Genomic DNA, 19,474 nt, shown 5'->3' on the forward strand with positions numbered 1-19,474 from the left:
TTTGGAGAATTATAACAGCTCTTGTTTGCTGAATAGCCATAATGCAGACCAAACACAAACAACAAAAAGCACAGTTCAAACTGGAATGTAGAACTTATATGATTGAGCAAACAGGGCGCACACATGAGGAGATGACGAGGTGACCAGGAACAGGGATAAACTGAGGGTTTAAATATGCAGGATGACGAGAGGATGGGCAACAAGTGGAAAGACACCTGGAACTAAGAATCTAAAAGCAAACACCAGTAGTTCTGGACGTTGGTGATGGAACTGATCTAGTGGATCGGGTTCAGGAACTCGTACAGGTGCAGGAACTAGCTGGGCCCTAGCCACCCTCACCTGGGGAACTGGAACTTTTGAACTGGGGCAAGGGTAGGCAAGGTCCAATTCCATCTCACTCACGCCTCAAGCGTCTGCATTTGGGTCCTTCTCCTCTCTGCCTCCTCCTCTCTGCCAGTATCACAATCTCTCATTACAGATTTTGTGACACTGGCAGAGATCTGCACAGAGCACTGCTGCCTTTGACTGAGAACACTGTTGAGCAGTGGAAGGAATATTTCGAGGACCTACTTAATCACACTGGCACATCTTCTGTGGGGGAAGCAGAGTCTGGGGACGAGGGGGACAACTCAGGGGGTGAGGTCACTGAGGCAGTTAAACAACTCCTTGGTGGCAGGGCACCTGTGGTTGATGACATTTGCGCTGAGTTCCAGAAGGCTCTGGATGCTGTAGGGCTGTCTTGGTTGACACGCCTCTACAATGCTGCAATGAGATCAGGGGAGGTACCTCTGGATTGGCAGACTGGGGTAGTGGTTCCCATCTTTAAGACGTGGAGAAGGCATTTGACCATGTCCCTCAGAGTGTCCTGTGGGAGGTGTGCTTTGGGAGTATTGGGGTGTCTGGCCTATTGCTATGGGTCATTTGATCTTTATATAACCGTTCCAAGAGCTTGTTCTGCATAAATGGCAATGAGTCTGACTCGTTTTTGGTGGGTGATGGACTTCACTAGTGCTGCCTCTTGTCACAGTTTCTGTTGGTATTTTTTATCGACAGAATTTCCAGACATAGCCAAGTGGTGGAAAGCTTCCACTTGGGTAGTCTCACAGTCTCATCTCTGCTTTTCGCAGATAATGTGGTTCTGTTGGCTTCATCGGGTGATGGCCTCCAGCTTGCACTGGAATGGTTTGCAGCTGAGAATGAAGCAGTGGGAATGAGAATCAGCATCTTCAAATCTGAGGCCATAGTCCTCAGCCGGAAAACAGTGGAGTGCCCACTCCAGGTCAGGAACGAGTTTCTCCCCCAAGTGGAGGAGTTAACTATCTCGGGGTCATATTCACAATTGACGGGAGAAAGGAGCAGGAGATTGACAAACAGATTGGTGCTGTGGCTGCAGTGATCCAGACCCTGTACTGGTCCAATGTTTACCCTCACCTATGGTCACTAGCTGTGGGTAGTGACCAATAGAACCAAATCGCTTGGGTGGCTGGCCTCTCCCTTAGAGATGGGGTGAGGAGTTCAGTCATCTGGGACAGGTCAGAGGAGAGCTGCTGCTACTCCACATGGAAAGGAGCCAGTTGAGGTGGTTTGGGCATCAGATAAGGATGTCTTCTGGGTGCCTCCTGGGTGAGGTGATCTGGGCATGTCCCACCCAGAGAAGGCTCCAGGAAGACCCAGGACACACTGGAGAGACAAGATACCTGTCGGCTAACCTGAGAATGCTTTGGTGTTCTCCCAGACATGCCAGGGAAGTTGGCCAGGGACAACTTCCCTGGCAACTGCTTAGGCTGCTGCCCCCACGACTTGGCCCCGGATAAGAAGAAGAAGATCCATGGATGGATGGATGTTTCAACCATTTCTTGTCATTTCACACAATGAAGGCACTGTGTGAGCAGTGGTTGGCATTGAGATAGTCTTGCATATATTTTTGCCCTTCGATTGATGTGTACATCACTATGCGCTATACGTGTTACACATGGTGTTTTCAATATATTCCCCGCAATGCTTATCATGACTGTGAATTGACTGCATGTCTACAGCTCATCTCCTATTTAAATATTGCCTGCTACAGTTCCCAAATGCTTGGCTTGATGACAAAAATGCCTTTTGGCACAGTGGGTAGCCTCACTCAGAGTAATGTAGCTCAGGCGGTAGAGCAGGTCATCTACTGATCGGAAGGTTGGTGGTTCGATTCCTGGCTTCCCCCAGTCTGCATGCCAACTGTCCTTGGGCAAGATACTAACCCTAAATTGCTCTCTGATGCATCCATCGGAGTATGAGTGTGTGTGTGAATGTTACTTAGAAAGCACCTAGAAAAATGTGCTTGTGTGAATGGGTGTGAATGGGTGAATGCACAAGTTGTGTAAGCGCTTTGAGTGCTCAGAAGAGTAGAAAAGCGCTATATAAGAACCAGTCCATTTACCATTTAATGACCTCTCTAAAATGACTCTGGAAGACATTGTTTTGAGTCTTTTGGAGTCATTAAAACAACTAAATGCTGAGATGAGTTTGCTGTTTAATAACTTGTTGATCTGTTTGGTAGGGAATCTCCCAGAAAAAATGACACCCTGTCCAGATTTCTTTGCTCTTTTTTCCACAGTAAATATCATACATTGCTAACAGGCTTGTTTACTTAGTATGTGGAAGACACTTCTGGTTATAGTTAGAGTCTATAAAGTGTGTGTGTGTCAGCATTGCATCCAGCAAATGATATATGCAAACAGACTTACTGAAGTTTTCACAGATGATGTGGACTAATGATTTTGTTTCCTCTCCATGGGATTGTCCTGGTCACGTGTCCCCCTGATTCTAAAGATACATGTGATGTGAGTATTTTATGTTCAGCCACAATAAACAGCAGAGACAAACGGGTAATGAATATAAATAAGTCTTCTTGTCCTGTTTTTCATTTCATTATTTCTGTCATTTTTGTATCTCTTGGTTTGAATAGAAGGACAATAGAGAGTGCCCTTCCCGGCCATGCCCTACTCAGAACTGTGCAGAGAATGTGCCCGGCTGCCCAACACATACACGTGATGTGAGTCTTTGATGTTCAGGCACAATAAACAACCATCAATAATATTTAATGAGCTTAAAGGAAGTCTTCTGGTCCTGTTTTTCTGTTCACTATTTCTCTAATTATTTTTTTCTCTGAATTTAAATAGACGGGCAAGAGGGAGTGCCCTCCTCAAGACTGCAAAGAAGAGAATTTACCTGGACACTGCACTGAGCAAACCAGAAGTAAGGACAAAAAAACTGTACTAACCAATACATCTGAGAGAAGCATAAGAAAACAACAACAAAAAAAAATTAAACATGTTTTTTTTTGAGCACTTAAAATAATAATTAATTTTCTCCAAACTCTGTGGTAACTCTGTCTGGACTATTTATTGTATCGCTTGTTCTTCAGCTGCTTGCTTTAGGGATGACCACAGATCATCTCCCTCTATCTCACACTACCCCTTCCATACTTTTCTATTACACCAACCCTGTGTATGTTATATACATTATATATTCTGATCATTTTTATAGTTATCCTGAAATAACTTTGCTTTCTCCTTTTTACTTTAATTCACAAAACTTAACAGGACTCAACAAATATATATATATATATAAATAAAGGACCTTCTTGTTGGTTTGGGGTTGTTAGAAACTAACTCTGCACTGAGCAGCTTCATTGCAGAAAGGTTTGGGGTGGATAAAAACACATTTTGATGTACAAATAAAATTTATTTGCTTTCTTCGCTGTAAGATTTTGCACAAATCTTTTAATATCTTTATACCTAGAAACACAGGAATAGTACAATAATGTGATGTGTGTTTACAGGTTGCACCCATTCTGGTGTAAATTATAACAGTGGAGACTCTTGGAGGTCGGTGGAGAGTCCTTGTGATATCTGCCAGTGTTTGGTGGGTTTGACAGCAACTACATGCTCAGGTTTTCATCTGCTCACTCACATTCATCTCTAATAATGCTGTTCACGCTTCATCACAGGACGGTTATGTTCGCTGTGAAAGGGAGCAGTGTTACACTCCCTGTAGAAACCCTACTGCTGCTCCTCCAAATACCTGCTGTCCAGTCTGTGAAGGTGGGCTTAATTGCTTTGTGTAAGAAGATTTGTATATGTGTTAGACTGTAGAGACACAATGTGTCTATTTGTGTGTCTTGTAGGCTGCGATGTGAATGGACATGAAGTCCCTAATGGAGCTGTGATCCCTGTTGGAGACCCTTGTCAAGAGTGTAGATGCAAGGTGTGCCTATAAGTTAACATTAGATTTGATTTTGATATGTGTAAGTGAATTAAGGATTCTTTTGTTTGTTCTTTCTCTCAAAGAATGGAAATATGGTGTGTTCATACGTTTACTGTCCTGCTCCGTCTTGTCACAATCCAGTGTATCATGCTGGGGAGTGTTGTCCACGGTAAAAAAATCTGCCTTCTGTGATCATCCATATCATATTTTAAGCCTGTAGAGTTCTTGTCCTTTTAAAATGTATTTAATCAATGTTTACATAAACCTGTAGATGCGAACAGTGTGAATATGAGTCCAAAGTGTATGGAAATGGAGAAAGGTTTACCTCAAAGAGAGACCCCTGCCTCCAATGCTACTGCTCTGTGAGTTTAGTCTGATAGTTATGGTTACATGATGTTCATGTGACTGAAAAATGGATCTAAATTTATTTGTCTTTCAGATTAGCTGTGATATGTGTGACAACTAAGTGGAGAATTTGACATATACATTCAATATTTTTCTGTCTCTGTCTCTTAGGCAGGTGAAGTGTTTTGTATAAACATGGCTGCATCATGTCCTACATCACACTGTACTCATCCAGCTAGGCACAGAGGAGAGTGTTGTGCCACATGCAATGGTCAGTGTCAAAAATATGCATCTCACATATTTCAACTTTTACAGAAACAACCGATCAACTATTTGTGTTTGTTCTTCCAGAATGTCAGTATGAACAGAGGGTGTATGCTAAAGGGGAAATGCTCAGGCTACCTGGGAGTGGACCCTGCCTGCACTGCAGGTGTAAGGCAGGTGTATATAAAATGTTTTGTATCTAGTGCAAAAAAATCAGGCAAAGTGTGCGTTTTATGGCTTTTCCCACATCAGGAGACACATTTCTGCTTTCTTTGTGCTTTTTTCTTTTCTGGATTATAGCACAGTTTGACTTCACACTTTTCATGCCTGTTAATATTGTTGACAGTTCTTTTGGTGCTTCTGTTTTAGGGTGGGAATATAACTTGCCATGAGAAGAAGTGCCCTCCTGTCCACTGCTCCAACCCGATTACACATTCACATCTTTGTTGTCCAAGCTGCTACAGACATTTCTGACTCACACACACATTTACAGTGCATGTGCTGTTTACAAGTGAGTGCCCTATATGAAAACCTTCTCTTGCTATTGTACTATGTATATTGGATGAGGTGGAATATGAAGACATCCCCAAAGACCCCTCTCATTCCGTTACCCACACCTTTCCAAAAATGTCCAGAATTTTGGTTTACTCTTTTAAATTGTTCAAATATGTTTTGTTTTCTTTTTAATGCATCACGTTTGTTTTCTGTGTGGTGAAGACAAAGGTTGGCGCAAATTGAACAGCGTGAATTTGGGCTGTACACAGAATTGTAATTTTTGGATCCTCTGTTTTAGCCGACCTACAGAGAGTTTTTTTTCCAGGATTCACATGTTTATTTTTAATCATATCTTTTTTTTTCTTTTTTTTCCCAGGGATGTTTTAGGGAGACCGAGGTTGGTGCCAGTACTTTTTATTTTTTTTGTAAATAATAGCCCAACAGCTCTGGATCAGCATGAGGCTATGTGGCAAATCCTGACAAGAAACCACAGAGGGATGCCCAGCAGAGAGACTAAAAGATTCCCCCATGTTTTGAGGGTAAATGGGAATCATAGCGCTGCAACTGGCTTATTTCACGTTGAACAGCCTGTTTTTGTTTTGTCTCACAACTGTATATCTTTTTTATGGGTAAATCTTGTTTTATGCATTTCAGCCTTTTCTCACATCTTTTAGTAAACCTCATTAAACAGAATATCACATATATAGCAGTAATAGACATTTTATTTAAGTCACATAAATTTCTCGTGTATTTGAGAAATGTCACACTTATCACACATCACTAAGACATCAGTGTCGATCAGTAAGATTTGAGTATTGATATAAGATGAGTACTCTACGTGTGTGCTGAGATATTACTGTAAATTTTTATATGTAGTTTTTCTGATTCCGAGTATGACAGAAGACAGATACCTAGTGGCAAAAGATGGGCTGGCTTTGAATGGAGTGAAGTACACAAGTCTGTGGGATCTCACAGGACACTCATCGGAGAAAGTGTTTTAGAAGAGATTGTACACAAGAAAAGAACTGGAACATGACAAATTTTCTGAATATCTGCCACAGTACATCAAAGTGTAAAATTCTGCAATTTTATGATCCTGAGTGTTTACTACAACAACGACCAGGCTTTGCTGCTTGTCTATGCTATTGTTTTGCTATTACAAACAAAAAGTAAATCAGGCCTTGAAGCCCAGTTTTTGGTATTACCTATTCTGTATTTTGAGGCTAAAGAGTAATTAGTTTTATTAGAGATACAGGGTACCTGCCAGCTAACGAAGAATTCAAAACAGTAAGATAATGCCACCATCTGCTTCATTTTTTGTAACTATAACTTAACCACAGTCCAAGTACAGTTGACATTGACTATACATAGAAAGACTATTTCAGTTCACTAAAGGTAATCAGAGAGATTTTTGAAGAAAGAAAAAGATTGACTGTGTTACTTCCTACTACTCAAAAACCACCAGATTCCAGTCAGGTTGCCAGAACCTTGGACCAGAAGTAGTACAATAACATAAGTATCCATAAAACATATTTCATCATCTCATCCAAGTCATTTATACTGACAGAGAGTAAAGAGTTCAGACTGGCTTGTGATGTCATCAGTAAACGCTAAAGAAAAAGAGAAAAACAGTGTGTTACTTATGTAGTCAGCTACTTCCGTGCAACTGATATAAGATGCGGTAAGCTGAACACAGCTTCAACCGTCTGTTTGTTGAAAAATAGTAACGGACCGCATTTTCTTGTTAGTAACTGTAACGGCGTTGTAACGATAGGAATAGTAATTAGTTAGATTACTTGTTACTGAAAAAAGTAACGCCGTTATTCCCATCACTGTATATCAGTCATGTGTTGTGTTTGTTGTGTTGGCTCAGTCCAGGGTCACAGGAAACACTTTCCACACTCCAACTGTAACCACTCAGTGCACCAACATTGCTGCATGTAGGGATGGAAATCGAGAACCGGTTTCCAGCAGTCCGTTGTTGATTCTTGCACTCTCGCTACAATCAGCTGATTCATGGGTCAGAGTATTACTTTTATTTTTATAGGAGAAATGATGAGAATGCAGTGGTAAAGTGGAGACAGCTCCAGGACAAAAACAGCTGCATCATACTGTTAACACAACTTTGGCTCTTAGCAAGCACCTGCACAGACAGCATGCTAACAACTCAAAGCACTTGCCTCATTCACACAAGAACTTTTTCTAAGTAAAGAATACATTTAAAAATATCCCACTCACTGATTGTTTTCCCCATCCTTATGTTCATCAGGATAGATATTATATTATCATTACAAATATCAATATTGTGTAAATGATTAAGGATCAGCTTACTGTCACAATCTGGTAGTAGGAACTCAAGCGCAGAGCAGTTAGACGTCTCCAAAAACAGTTTATTTACAGCACCAGTGCACGATATATACAGTGAAGGGAAATCCAAACTCCAGGGAATCACGGGGAAGCTCGCGTTCACACAGCAGGGAAGTCACAGGTCCGGGGAGGAAAGTCTGTAGCAGAAGAAAGGGAAGTCACTCACGAATCACAAAGCACAGGTTCACCGGAGCTGGGAGAATCACTAACGTCTGTAGTGCAATCATCCAGCGACGAGAGGATCTGTGTTCCAGCCTCAAATAGTGCTCCTAGGTGATGACAGCTGATTGTTGTCAGGTGTGTGGGCCAAGGGCGGGAGGCCACAGTGAGCTCCGCCCAGGCAGAGAGGGAGAGAGAGAGAGAGAAAACAACACATGTAGCCTTGTGGGGCCGGCCGGGCAGGCACGGAGACCGTGACACTTACATTCCCAGATCCATTTTTCAAACCGTATCAGAAAATTCTCTACTCTCTGTCTGTCTCATCTCAGTGTGCGTGCTAAATAGACAGGAGTTCAGTGATGGGCAGGCATGGACGCTGGGTTCCTCTCCATATTTGAACACTACTGAAGTGATGGTCTATTTTCACATGTTGGTGAGGTGCAACTCCCGAGTGTCTTAAGTTCCTTTTTTTAGGTGTTGTTTGTGTCACCCTTTTTAACTGAGTAGTCAAAAATCAGTCAGATCCACAGTAATCTGTCATCCAAGGTCAAGTAAAAACAAATATTTGAGAATCTACTCTTGTTGGGTATACAGCTTTGCGCATCTAAATCCGTGCAGGCGGATGCAGTGAAAGAAAGTCACCACGCACAGCGGTATGGTGCATTCACGGTACATGGGAAAACTCAACACTTAGCAAAACAATAACACTTAAAATTAGAATAAAAATAGTATACAATTGGCAATAAAATAACCATGGGTTACATTTGTCTGCACTGTCTCCCAGTAGTGAAAACCATATGTTTAATATATGTATTCATACTCTTTTGTTGTCATCGACTGGCATTATTTTTTGAGAAGACTGTGTATTTGAGAGCAGAGTATATGGACCAGGGGACAGTTTCCATTCAGTCAATGACTCCTGTCAAATCTGCACATGTGAGGTATGAAACGGCTAAAAATAATCTCTTTATTATAAGTTACTGGTTACACTGAATACTTCAGTTAAAGTTACTTCAGTTATAAAACAGTTGTCACAGTGTTAGCTTTATTACACTGATTTTTTTTTTTTTGAGACATTGATTGATTGATTGATTGATTTTTATTGATTAGCATTCAAATATCTCAGTGAAGACAGAACAAAGATCTACCACAAAGCAAGAAAGCATGAGACAAGGCTAATCAAAAGGTATTGGCTGAAGCATTTGCTTATTACGCCAACCCTTTTAACAAAAGATCTTTTAGCATGCAGCTCCTGTACACAGGGCTCGAAGCAAATAATAAAACAAAGCAAAAACAAAACAAACAAACAAACAAACAAGAAAAAAACAAAAAAACAAAAAACTTTCCACCTTAGTAAGTAACTACATCAAAGCAAAAGAATCAAGAGGTTTTTTTGTTTTTTGTTTTTGTTTTTCTTTGCTCTTTTCATTCTTGATATATATATTTTTCTAATACTCTATTTTTAAACATATTTTTAAACAAGGAAAATGAACTACACCTTTTTAAATCACTGTCATAACTATTCCACAGGTTACCTCCTCTAACAGAAACACATCTCTGCTTTATATTTGTCCTTATCTTGTTTTTTTTTTAAAGAAATCTGTTCCCCTTAAGTCATATTGACTCTCTCTGACTTTGAACAGCTTCTGAGTACTGGGGCAAAGCAAGTTATTTTGTGCTTTATACATTATCTGTGCCATTTTATATTCAACTAAATCATAAAATTTCAGGGTATTCAGATTAATAAACAAAATGTTAGTTGGTTCTATATAGTTTGATTGGTTTATAATTCTTATAGCTCTTTTTTGCAACTTGAAAATAGGAAGAGTGTTCGTTTTATATGCATTACCCCATATCTCCAGACAGTAAGTCATATATGGAAGCAACAGAGTACAATAGAGTGTGTATAATGATTTTTTGTTCAGGACATGCTTTGTTTTATAGAGAATAGCAATGGTTTTTGACATTTTTGTTTTCACATGGTTTATATGAGACTTCCAACTCAGCTTATCATCAATTATCACTCCAAGAAATTTATTTTCGTACACTCTTTCAATTTCAATTCCATTAACCCTGATTTTAGATACATTTTTCATTTGTCTAGTGCCAAAAATAATCAATTTTGTTTTCTTTATATTTAATGATAACTTATTTACATCAAACCAGTTTTTTAATATATTTAACTCCTTTTCCGCTGTAGTCAGAAGCTGTTCTAGGTTTTTACCTGAGCAATACAGAGTGGTATCATCAGCAAACAATACACATTTTAACAGTTTGGAAATGCTACATATGTCATTTATGTATAATATAAATAATTTAGGGCCCAGCACAGAGCCCTGAGGAACACCACAAGTTACCTTCAACTGCTTAGATTTTACATTATTGAATTCGACATATTGATATCTGTCATCCAGGTAACTTTTCATCCACTTGTATGCTAACCCTCTTATGCCATATCTCTCTAGTTTATTCATTAATATAGAATGATCAATCGTATCAAACGCCTTTTTTAAGTCTATAAAAACACCAACAGTATATTCCTTATTATCTATAGCATTAGATATCCCTTCTACAAGTTCCATCACTGCCATCGAAGTGGACCTTTTCACTCTAAAGCCATATTGGTTATCACTTAGGAGATTATGCTTCTCAATATATTTATCAAGTCTATTAACAAATAACTTTTCTAAAATTTTTGAGAACTGTGGGAGAAGTGATATTGGCCTATAATTGGTAAACTGACTTCTCTCTCCGTTTTTATGGATTGGAATAACTTTTGCTATTTTCATTTGTGAGGGAAATACACCAGTTTGAAAGGACAGATTACAAATGTATGCGAAAGGTTGCACTATATATTCTATAATACTTTTAACTAATATCATGTCAATACCAAAACAGTCAGTGGACTTTTTATTTTTAAATGTCTTCACAATGTTAATTATTTCTCTATGAGTTACAGCACCAATAAACATGGAGGACACATTCTGAGTAATATGTTTATTTAGGTCGTTATTATTTCTTGACTCTGGAATTTCTTTTGCTAAATTAAAGCCAACATTTACAAAGAAATCATTAAATTCATTTGCAATGTCTTTAGTTTTATCAAGCACAATATCTTTATCTTTTTTAAAATAATCTGGATAATTCTTATTTTTTGAGCCCTTTTTGATTATACTATTTAATATCCTCCATGTTTCTTGTGTGTTACTTCTACTTTGCTCCAATAATTTGTGGTAATATTCTTTCTTACTTGTTCTTATAATATTTACTAATCTATTTTTATATAACTTGTACTTTATTTCAGCATCTTTTGTCCTCTGTTTTATGAATCTCTTATATAGATTATTTTTCTTTTTACATGCATCTTCTATCCCCTTTGTGATCCATGGCTTATTTGATCTGTGATGCTTTCTAGTGATTTTCATTAAAGGACAATGTTTTTCATATAGTGAAATTACAGTTGATAAGAATGCATCATATGCACTATTTGAATCTTCATTTGCAAAAACCTCATTCCAATTGTGTTCCTTTAAGTCCACCTGGAGGGCAGCAATGGCTCTTGTTGTTCTAAGTCGTATCATATCAAATATTTGATTCTTTTGTTTAGTTTTAATCCCAAAATAATTTTGAAAAATTGCAAAAACAGGAAGATGATCGCTTATATCAGTTATAAGAAGTCCACCTACTATTTCATGGTCAATTTTATTTGTGAATATATTATCTATCAATGTAGCTGTATCAATTGTTATTCTACTTGGTTTTATAATTACAGGGAAAAGGGAGTTACTATACATTGTATTTATGAAATCTGTTGTTTTCTGATGTCCATTTGGGTTTAGCAAATCTATATTAAAATCACCACAAATTATTTGCACTTTTTTATCATTTAGGTTGCTAAACATAGCAGCAAGTTTTTCATTGAATGTCTCAAGGCATGAACCTGGTGTCCTATAGATGCAACTTATAATTATATTGTTAGCTTTTTCAACATGGATTTCAATAGTGACACATTCCAATACGTTATCTATGGTGCTTGACATACATTCAATCAGACTACATTTCAAAACTTTATCTACATATAAGGCAACACCGCCTCCTTTTTTATTCACCCTGTTCATTGTAAATAATTCGTAACCTTCCAGTCCCATTTCACTAACTTTCTCATTATCGAGCCATGTTTCTGATATTGCAATTATATTAAACTTTTTTAACTTACTTAAACATTCTGTAATTTTAGAAAAATTTTTATACAGGCTTCTACTATTGAAATGTATGACCGACAATGCATTTGCCATTTTAATATTCATATTGAATTGGTCATCTGTATAGTACTCACAAGTATTATTGGTGTTATTGTAGAAGTGGGTATCTGGGTCAATGTTACTTTCAGGGTCATGCATGTTGTGCTCTGCATAGTTAAACGTTTTGAAGTTCGTTTTCTCAGCGTGTGTGGCAAAATAACCACCTTGACAGTCCTTTTCATAATCAAATTCTTCCTCTTCAATATCTCTGAATGGAAACCTATAATCTGTGTCCAAACTTGTCATTTATGTGTTTTTGTTTTTGTTGTTGTTTTTTGAGCCGTAAGGCCAGAAACACTTTCCATACCCATTGTTCATTATCCAATCGTCACTTTTCCAATAGATTCCAGAGCAGATTCCTGATTATTTATATTGCTCTAAGTCTTTGAGTTCTCTTATCATCACAACTTTCGCTTCTTCGGGATTGCCATTTAGTCTTATCATTACTTTGCAGTTCCTCATCCATGTCGCTTGTATCTTATTTTGTTTTCTCAGGCTGCGTGCCTGTCTTGCAATTTCAGCAGTCTTTTTCATTAAATGTTCATTTAAATACACACCAGTCCCTTTAAGCTTCTTACCCTGTTTCAGTAACTCAATCTTTGTTTTGCGACTCACAAACCGAAGAATAATTGATGGCTTTGTTTTACTGTCTTTCCTGGGGAGCGTGTGGCATGCTGCAATATGATGGCTCTGAATACTTACATTCTTCGTTTGAAGGAATTTTATCACTTGCTGTTCAAGCGTTTGCAGCTCCTCTACCGGGGCATCTTCACCATCTTTACCTCCCCCAGCTGTTACTCTGGCGTAGGTTCGGTGTTGCGTCTCCAGTCCACTTATGACTAAATCATCCATTCTTGTGTATTGTTCACATTCAGTGAGATTCTGGGTGTGCCATAATTGTACCGACACAAATGACAAGATATTATCTCATGTGCATGTGTGTCATAAACATTATTAAAATGTGTTTGTGTGACACCCTTAGAATAAACTTGTACTATCTCACTTGCCGGATATCTTTATTTTGTGGAGCACTTTGTTTCTCTTCTAGACTTTTATGTTTTCGTTTTTTTTTTATATTTATCATTTAGATTTTTGTTGATGTATTTGCTGATTTTGATTTTCTCAGTACAGCCTCCACATTGCCTATTTTGAATCTTGTTCACTGTGAGTTACTGTCTCACAGCTTACTGGTCTTCTGGGTTTTCTGTTTAACTTGGTTAATTATCAAGTATTTGGTGTGTTGTCTGGGGTTTACGTCCCATTCCTGATTACTGTAATTATGTTCAGCTGTTTCTCATTCCTTTCTCTGTTCTGACTTCCGCAATTAGCTTTTAAGTATAAGTCTTCTCCTCTGTTTTCTGCAGAGTCCTGGCCAGTGTGTTTCCCCTTTTTGTTCTCCTGAGTCCATTCATTAATCAACTTTAGGTTTTTTTTTCTTTTTGTTTTTCTTTAATAAAAATTACTTCAAACCTTAAGTGGCATGCCTTTTGTTCTGTCTCCCACCCACATCCGGTATTTGTGTCCAAGCAATCGGAAAAAAATGTCAGCAAAGGTTCCAATGATCAGTGCAGTGTTAAATAAATTTACAGTCATTAATGAAAGTTAGTTAAGCTTCAGCTCCTCATAACAAAATCGGTAGAAACAATAAAAACAGAAAAACACAGAATTGATTTAAAAACAATGCAAAGCTTTCCCTTTTGAAGTAGGTTTGACTGCATGTGTCAGGTTTGCCAAATGGCAGCTAATAGGAGCTAATCGCAGGAGTTCCTGCTATTAGAGCCAGTGAGTTTAGGACAGTGTTGAAGACTGAAGCTCAGCCACCCTGTTAAATAGAGCCCAGTGATGAGATCATCAGCTGCAGGTGAGTGTGATTATCAGCAGGTGTGAGTGGTTCCAGCGGAAACTTCTCCAAGGACCCGACACTGCACAAAGACGAGAACACACCCATACATACTATTACAGTTCTCAGCTGCTTTGGTGATTTTCTCAGATCAGAATGAAAATTCTCAAAACCATTAGTGCAACATCCACAACATTTAGTCATTTGTGCACATCATAGTAGCAATTTCTCCTTCCTCTGAACAAACTGCAAATGCTCTTGGACAATTCTCTTCCGTTTTATAACACAATCATTTGCTTATGTCATGTCAGTCAAAATGAACTATACTTTTGGAAGCTGAATAGTCGTTCCCAATAAAACTAATTGTCTTCATTTCATTGCTTGAGTCATTACATACAAATTTAGTTGAATTAGTTACCAAATTCTGTCAAGCAAATTTTATACCTTTTGTTATTATTTTTCCCTGGAAATATCTCCTAAATTGAACAATTGTTGTTACCTCTCTCTCTCTCTCTCTCTCTCTCTCTCTCTCTCTCTCTCTCTCTCTCTCTCTCTCTGTGCAGCCATCTCAGACAATGGCATGCTCACCCATATTCCCTTTCTTGGTCCATACGATGCACAACATCTCCTGACTTCATTAGACACTTACAGGGACATAGTCCCTGAGAATGAGAGGGGTGGAGGCCATCTCAACAAGTATGTTATAGTGGGATAATTTCCATTTTCACCACTCACATCTGGTCAGACAGTGGTTTGCGGCACATGACAGAATGCTGGTTGAATATGTCCCTCCCTACTACCAATTCCTTAATCCCATAAAGGAGTTTTTCTCTGCCTGGAGGTAGAAGGTTTATGACCGGCATTCACATGCACAATTGGCCGTGCTAGCCATGGATGCAGCATGTGACGAGATCACAGCAGAGTCATGCAGAGGGTGGATTCGCCACTCTAGGAGATACTTTCCTCGCTGCATTGCAAGGGACGATGTCCGTTGTGATGTAGATGAAAATATGTGGCCAGACAGACAGGAACATCTGGATGTGCCAGATTGATTTACGTATGTTCAGTTACAATATGTACTGTTATATTGTTCACATTTGTGCACAGCTCTACCAAAAGGGTGTTTCTTATGTTTATTCTAAATCTGTGACTGTAGAGTATTTTTCTTCTGCACAAAGTTGTAGAATTACAAACAGCCTACACAGTAAAAATGTGAAACACACATATTCAGTGTCTTGTCCTCACTTACTTCCCTAACTACAGGAATGTCTAACTTTACTGTAGATTTTACTGTAAATGGCTGTGCAAAAAGTGTATAGTGCTGTCTTGAGCATTTTCAGGTAGTGTCACCGAGTTCTGACCTTCTTTTTTCATTGGAAAACACTGAGAGAATACCGTACACTGTCCATTTGACTATCTTGTTCATAAAGATGGTGTCACGACTTCTCATTTTGATGACAGTGGCAGTTTCATTGACACGAATACTTGCTTTTGAGGAATGGATTATCGAATTTGAGCAAGTGACCTGCTTTTGCAGGTTATCCACTAGGTTTTGCAGTTTGCACCAATTCTTTTGAGAAATACACTAACTGTTGTGCAAATGTTAATAGTGATGTGAGAAAAGCACCAAAGCGACTGAGAAAAACTGTAAAACTGATTTAAAACAAATTGCTAGTGATGGCCAAACGAAGCTTTCTGAAGCATTGAAGCTTGTGTTGAAAAACGGTTCATTACTATAAGATTTTCAATAGTCATCTCTGGTGACATCTGGTGGCCAAACATATGAAGAGCAGCTTGAATGTACACCTTAGAATGAACTGCTTCATTATGATTGCACGCTTTAAAGAGCTGAATTGATATTCTGTTTGATATTATGTAACAGTTCCGTCTGATATCGGGCTGATATCAGTCAGAACTCATAACATGTATTTTGGGGTGAAAAAACTAAAGTTATGTCCATTTACCCAATTTCCTTCGGGGTCAACCTTCAGGATCAATAAAGTTTTATTGAATTGAATAGATCATTTTGATGAGTAAGTATTCCTTGTTTAAACATGTGCCATGGTGTGTGCTCCTTTTGATTGTGCCTTTTTGATGTTTTTTACTAATAAAAAGAATACACTACATATAACAATCTTATAGGGAATATGCTTGTGCTGTGAGGTCCCTGCCTCTATGTGTTTATGTAATTAACCAGCGGACTGGTAGGTTTACATATAATATACTACCATAATTTTAATTATATGTCTAGTGTATTTCTTATTTAAATTTTAGACCTGCGAGCAGAACTGCTGATGAACTGTTTTTTATTTTTAGAATAGGCAGAGCATCCTCCCTTCCTGGCTCCATGCCTCTAATTATGTGACACACTGGTTCACTCTCTTGCACAAAATCACCACCAAAACAGCACAAATCCTGCCAATGATTCATTTCCTTATAAACCCTGAATCAGGTATTGAAGCAGTGATGTGCCAAATGAAGGTTGGAAGCTTGGGACGTCATTGATCACTTGACTCTGTTCAGACGAACCAAGCCTCGGCACAATGTTTCTGAAGCACTGTGCTGATTTTTATTTTTTTATTTTTTGGGGGGAGGGGGCACATGCACCAGAGCTTCAGTTTCAAATGGACCATCGTTACCATTGCAATAGCCACCGGCGCACAAGGACCTCAAATTAAAGTAAATGGCTCAAAAATTAAAAAAAACGGCTCAAGACCCAGTACTATTACTTTTTTATTCAATTATATGATAAAATAGGTATTGCATACTTTGAAATGAGTCATTTTCCAAGAGAGAAACTTTGTGAACAGACTCTATCAAATACATTTGTACAAAAAACAAAAAATAAGACTTCTTGACCTTCCTCAGCTTACACTGTAAATGAAACAAAAGGAAGAATAGGAGGAGGAAAAAGGAGAGTGCAAAAATACTTAAATCTATGGCATAAATGTGAATTTATATTGTCCATTTGTTCAGTGTAGGGTTAGGGTTAGTGTTTTGTGGGGGTTGGAGCTTCCACTGTGTGACTGCAACAACAACCCTATTTTTACATACAAAACTTGTATTTTAACTGCTGTAATTGGAGATGGCCACTGGATGTCAGCAGAGAAGCAAATAAAAAAATGGAAGTTAAACGACAGAAAAACAGCGGCCATTAAAAAATAATGGTAAATGGACTGGTTCTTATATAGCGCTTTTCTACTCTTTCTGAGCACTCAAAGCGCTGTACACAACTTGTACATTAACCCATTCGCACAAGCACATTTTTCTAAGTGCTTTCTAAGTAACATTCACATACATACATTCATACTCCGATGGATGCATCGGAGAGCAATTTGGGGTAAGTATCTTGCCCAAGGATATTTGGCATGCAGACTAGGGGAAGCCAGGGATCGAACCACCAACCTTCCGATCAGTAGATGACCTGCTTTACCACCTGAGCTACAGCCACCCCCATAATGACACTAACATCATTTTTGTCATGGTCTCGTCCTCCATGTGTGGACCAGCCATCTGGAGGAGCGGTGGAGAACATTGTGCTGTCTGCAACATGATTCAGTGTGATCGGTTTGGTGGTGACTCATGATGCTCTGGGGAGGCATACCCATGGATGGACACACAGACTTTTACAGGCTAGGCAACGTCACCCTGACTGCAATTAGGTATCCTTTTGAAATCCATAGACCCTGACAGGCTTTACCCTGATAAATAAAGCATATATAAAATTCATTTTGCTAAAACCTGGTTGAAGCTTCTATACTGTGGCAGGAGTATTGTTTTGGTCTCAAAATGGCTTGATATAATTCATGAAAGATATTTCTGAGCTATGTTTGACAGATTATGCACCAACAAATAATATGCAACAGTTTAAATACCAGAAATCACTTTTGAAGGAAGATGAAGGAATTGATATAATTGTTTGGGCCCACACTCTCCTGACCTAAATCCACAGAGCACCTCAGGGACAATATGTTTCAATTCATCTGCACCAGGATGCACTTCAGTCTGTCCAGATCTGGGAGGAGATACCCAAGGAGACCGTCTGTTGTTTTATTAGGATCATGCTTCTATGCATACAAGCATGTGGAAGCCATACAAACTACTGAGCACCACTTTGAGTTGCTGCAATAGAGCTTCAGCAAAATGTACTGGCCTGCTGAATCATTTTTTCTCTTTGATCTTCAGGGTGTATTCAGCTGTCTGTAGATTGATCATTTTCAATTCCATCAACCAAGGTGGCATCATTTTGTTCCTAAAAATTACCCAGTCAATATCAGCATGATATCAGTATGAGCAGTGTATATACGATAAAGAAATGATATTCCGCAAGTATCTTTATGATACTGCATTATCGTACATGCTATAATCAATCCAGCCCTCTTTGGTTCAATTACTATAGATTGTGGTGTTATATGTTGTGATTTCTGTTGGCTGGTGGTCAGATCTGTTTTGAAAAAGGCATTTTTAATGCCAGTGACAGGCTGTACCCTGATAAATAAAGCATTTTGCCAAAACCTGGTTGAAGCTTCTATACTGTCGCAGGAGTATTGTTTCTGGTTCAAAGTGGCTTGATAATACATCAAAGATATTTCTGAGTTACGTTTGACAGATTATGGATCAACAAAAAATGTGCAACAGTTTAAATACCAGACATCACTTTTGGCACATCAGGAGTATTTAAACTGCTGTAAATGACTTGCTGACCTATAATCTCTCAAACAAATCTTTCATGAATAACAAACCACTTTGAGCCAAAAATGACATTTCTATCACAGGGCAGACGCGGCAATCACTTTTTGACAAAATAATTTTTACATGTTCTTTAAAAAGACTTATTTACATAAAGGATTGTGTCTTTTTTTGAAGACAGAGCTGGCCAGAAGGATAATTTCAAACAAATATAATACTTATAAAATTATTATATTATGGATATTTTCATAATAGGAAATGAAGGACTAAACAAAAAAGGAAGGAAGGTTTTAAGGACTGATTTACTGGAATAGTATACTCAACCTGGAGTTCATGTTCTGGTCCCAGAAGAGGTCTCTGCATAAATTGTTGTGATTCTGTTCAAAATTCCTTCATTACTCTGTTAACTTGCCCCAGCTGTGTCTCGGCAGTCCTCCTGTAGTTTAACCTTGACAATGTGAACATCTGCCTTTTTTCCAGAAAGGGTAACAGTCTTACTTGAATTAACAGTCACTAAAAACTGGGAATGTTTTGGTGTTTTTTGTTTTTTTTGCCCCCATGTGGGTTCAGTTAAGAATACACCTTTATTCTCTTGGGCTGTGGGCTATGGGTTGGTAGATTTTTGGGCAGGTTTTTTTTTTATTATTATTATTATTTGCAGATTAACTGTGAAACTAGACCACATTTCCAAAAGGAAAGAGCCACTGTATACAGTGATGGTGAGTGCGGCTTTTTGCTTCTCAATGATTGTTACAGAACAAAATGC

At 38.4% G+C, this 19,474-nt stretch overlaps 1 protein-coding gene across 1 annotated transcript; it reads left to right on the top strand.

Moving 5' to 3' along the window:
• The first annotated feature begins 2,753 nt into the window (after positions 1–2,753).
• LOC148101973 (kielin/chordin-like protein) lies at positions 2,754–5,331 on the top strand. The gene is made up of 11 exons (XM_087844354.1): positions 2,754–2,822; positions 2,948–3,034; positions 3,162–3,237; positions 3,824–3,906; positions 3,992–4,085; positions 4,169–4,248; positions 4,332–4,417; positions 4,520–4,610; positions 4,765–4,864; positions 4,945–5,030; positions 5,227–5,331. The coding sequence occupies exons 1-11, from the start codon at positions 2,754–2,756 to the stop codon at positions 5,329–5,331; spliced, it is 957 nt and encodes a 318-aa protein (XP_087700480.1).
• Positions 5,332–19,474: the final 14,143 nt, after the last annotated feature.

Source organism: Neolamprologus brichardi, chromosome 7 (assembly GCF_056152115.1).
Source record: "Neolamprologus brichardi isolate AB-2024 chromosome 7, ASM5615211v1, whole genome shotgun sequence".
Classification (NCBI taxonomy): Eukaryota; Metazoa; Chordata; class Actinopteri; order Cichliformes; family Cichlidae; genus Neolamprologus; species Neolamprologus brichardi.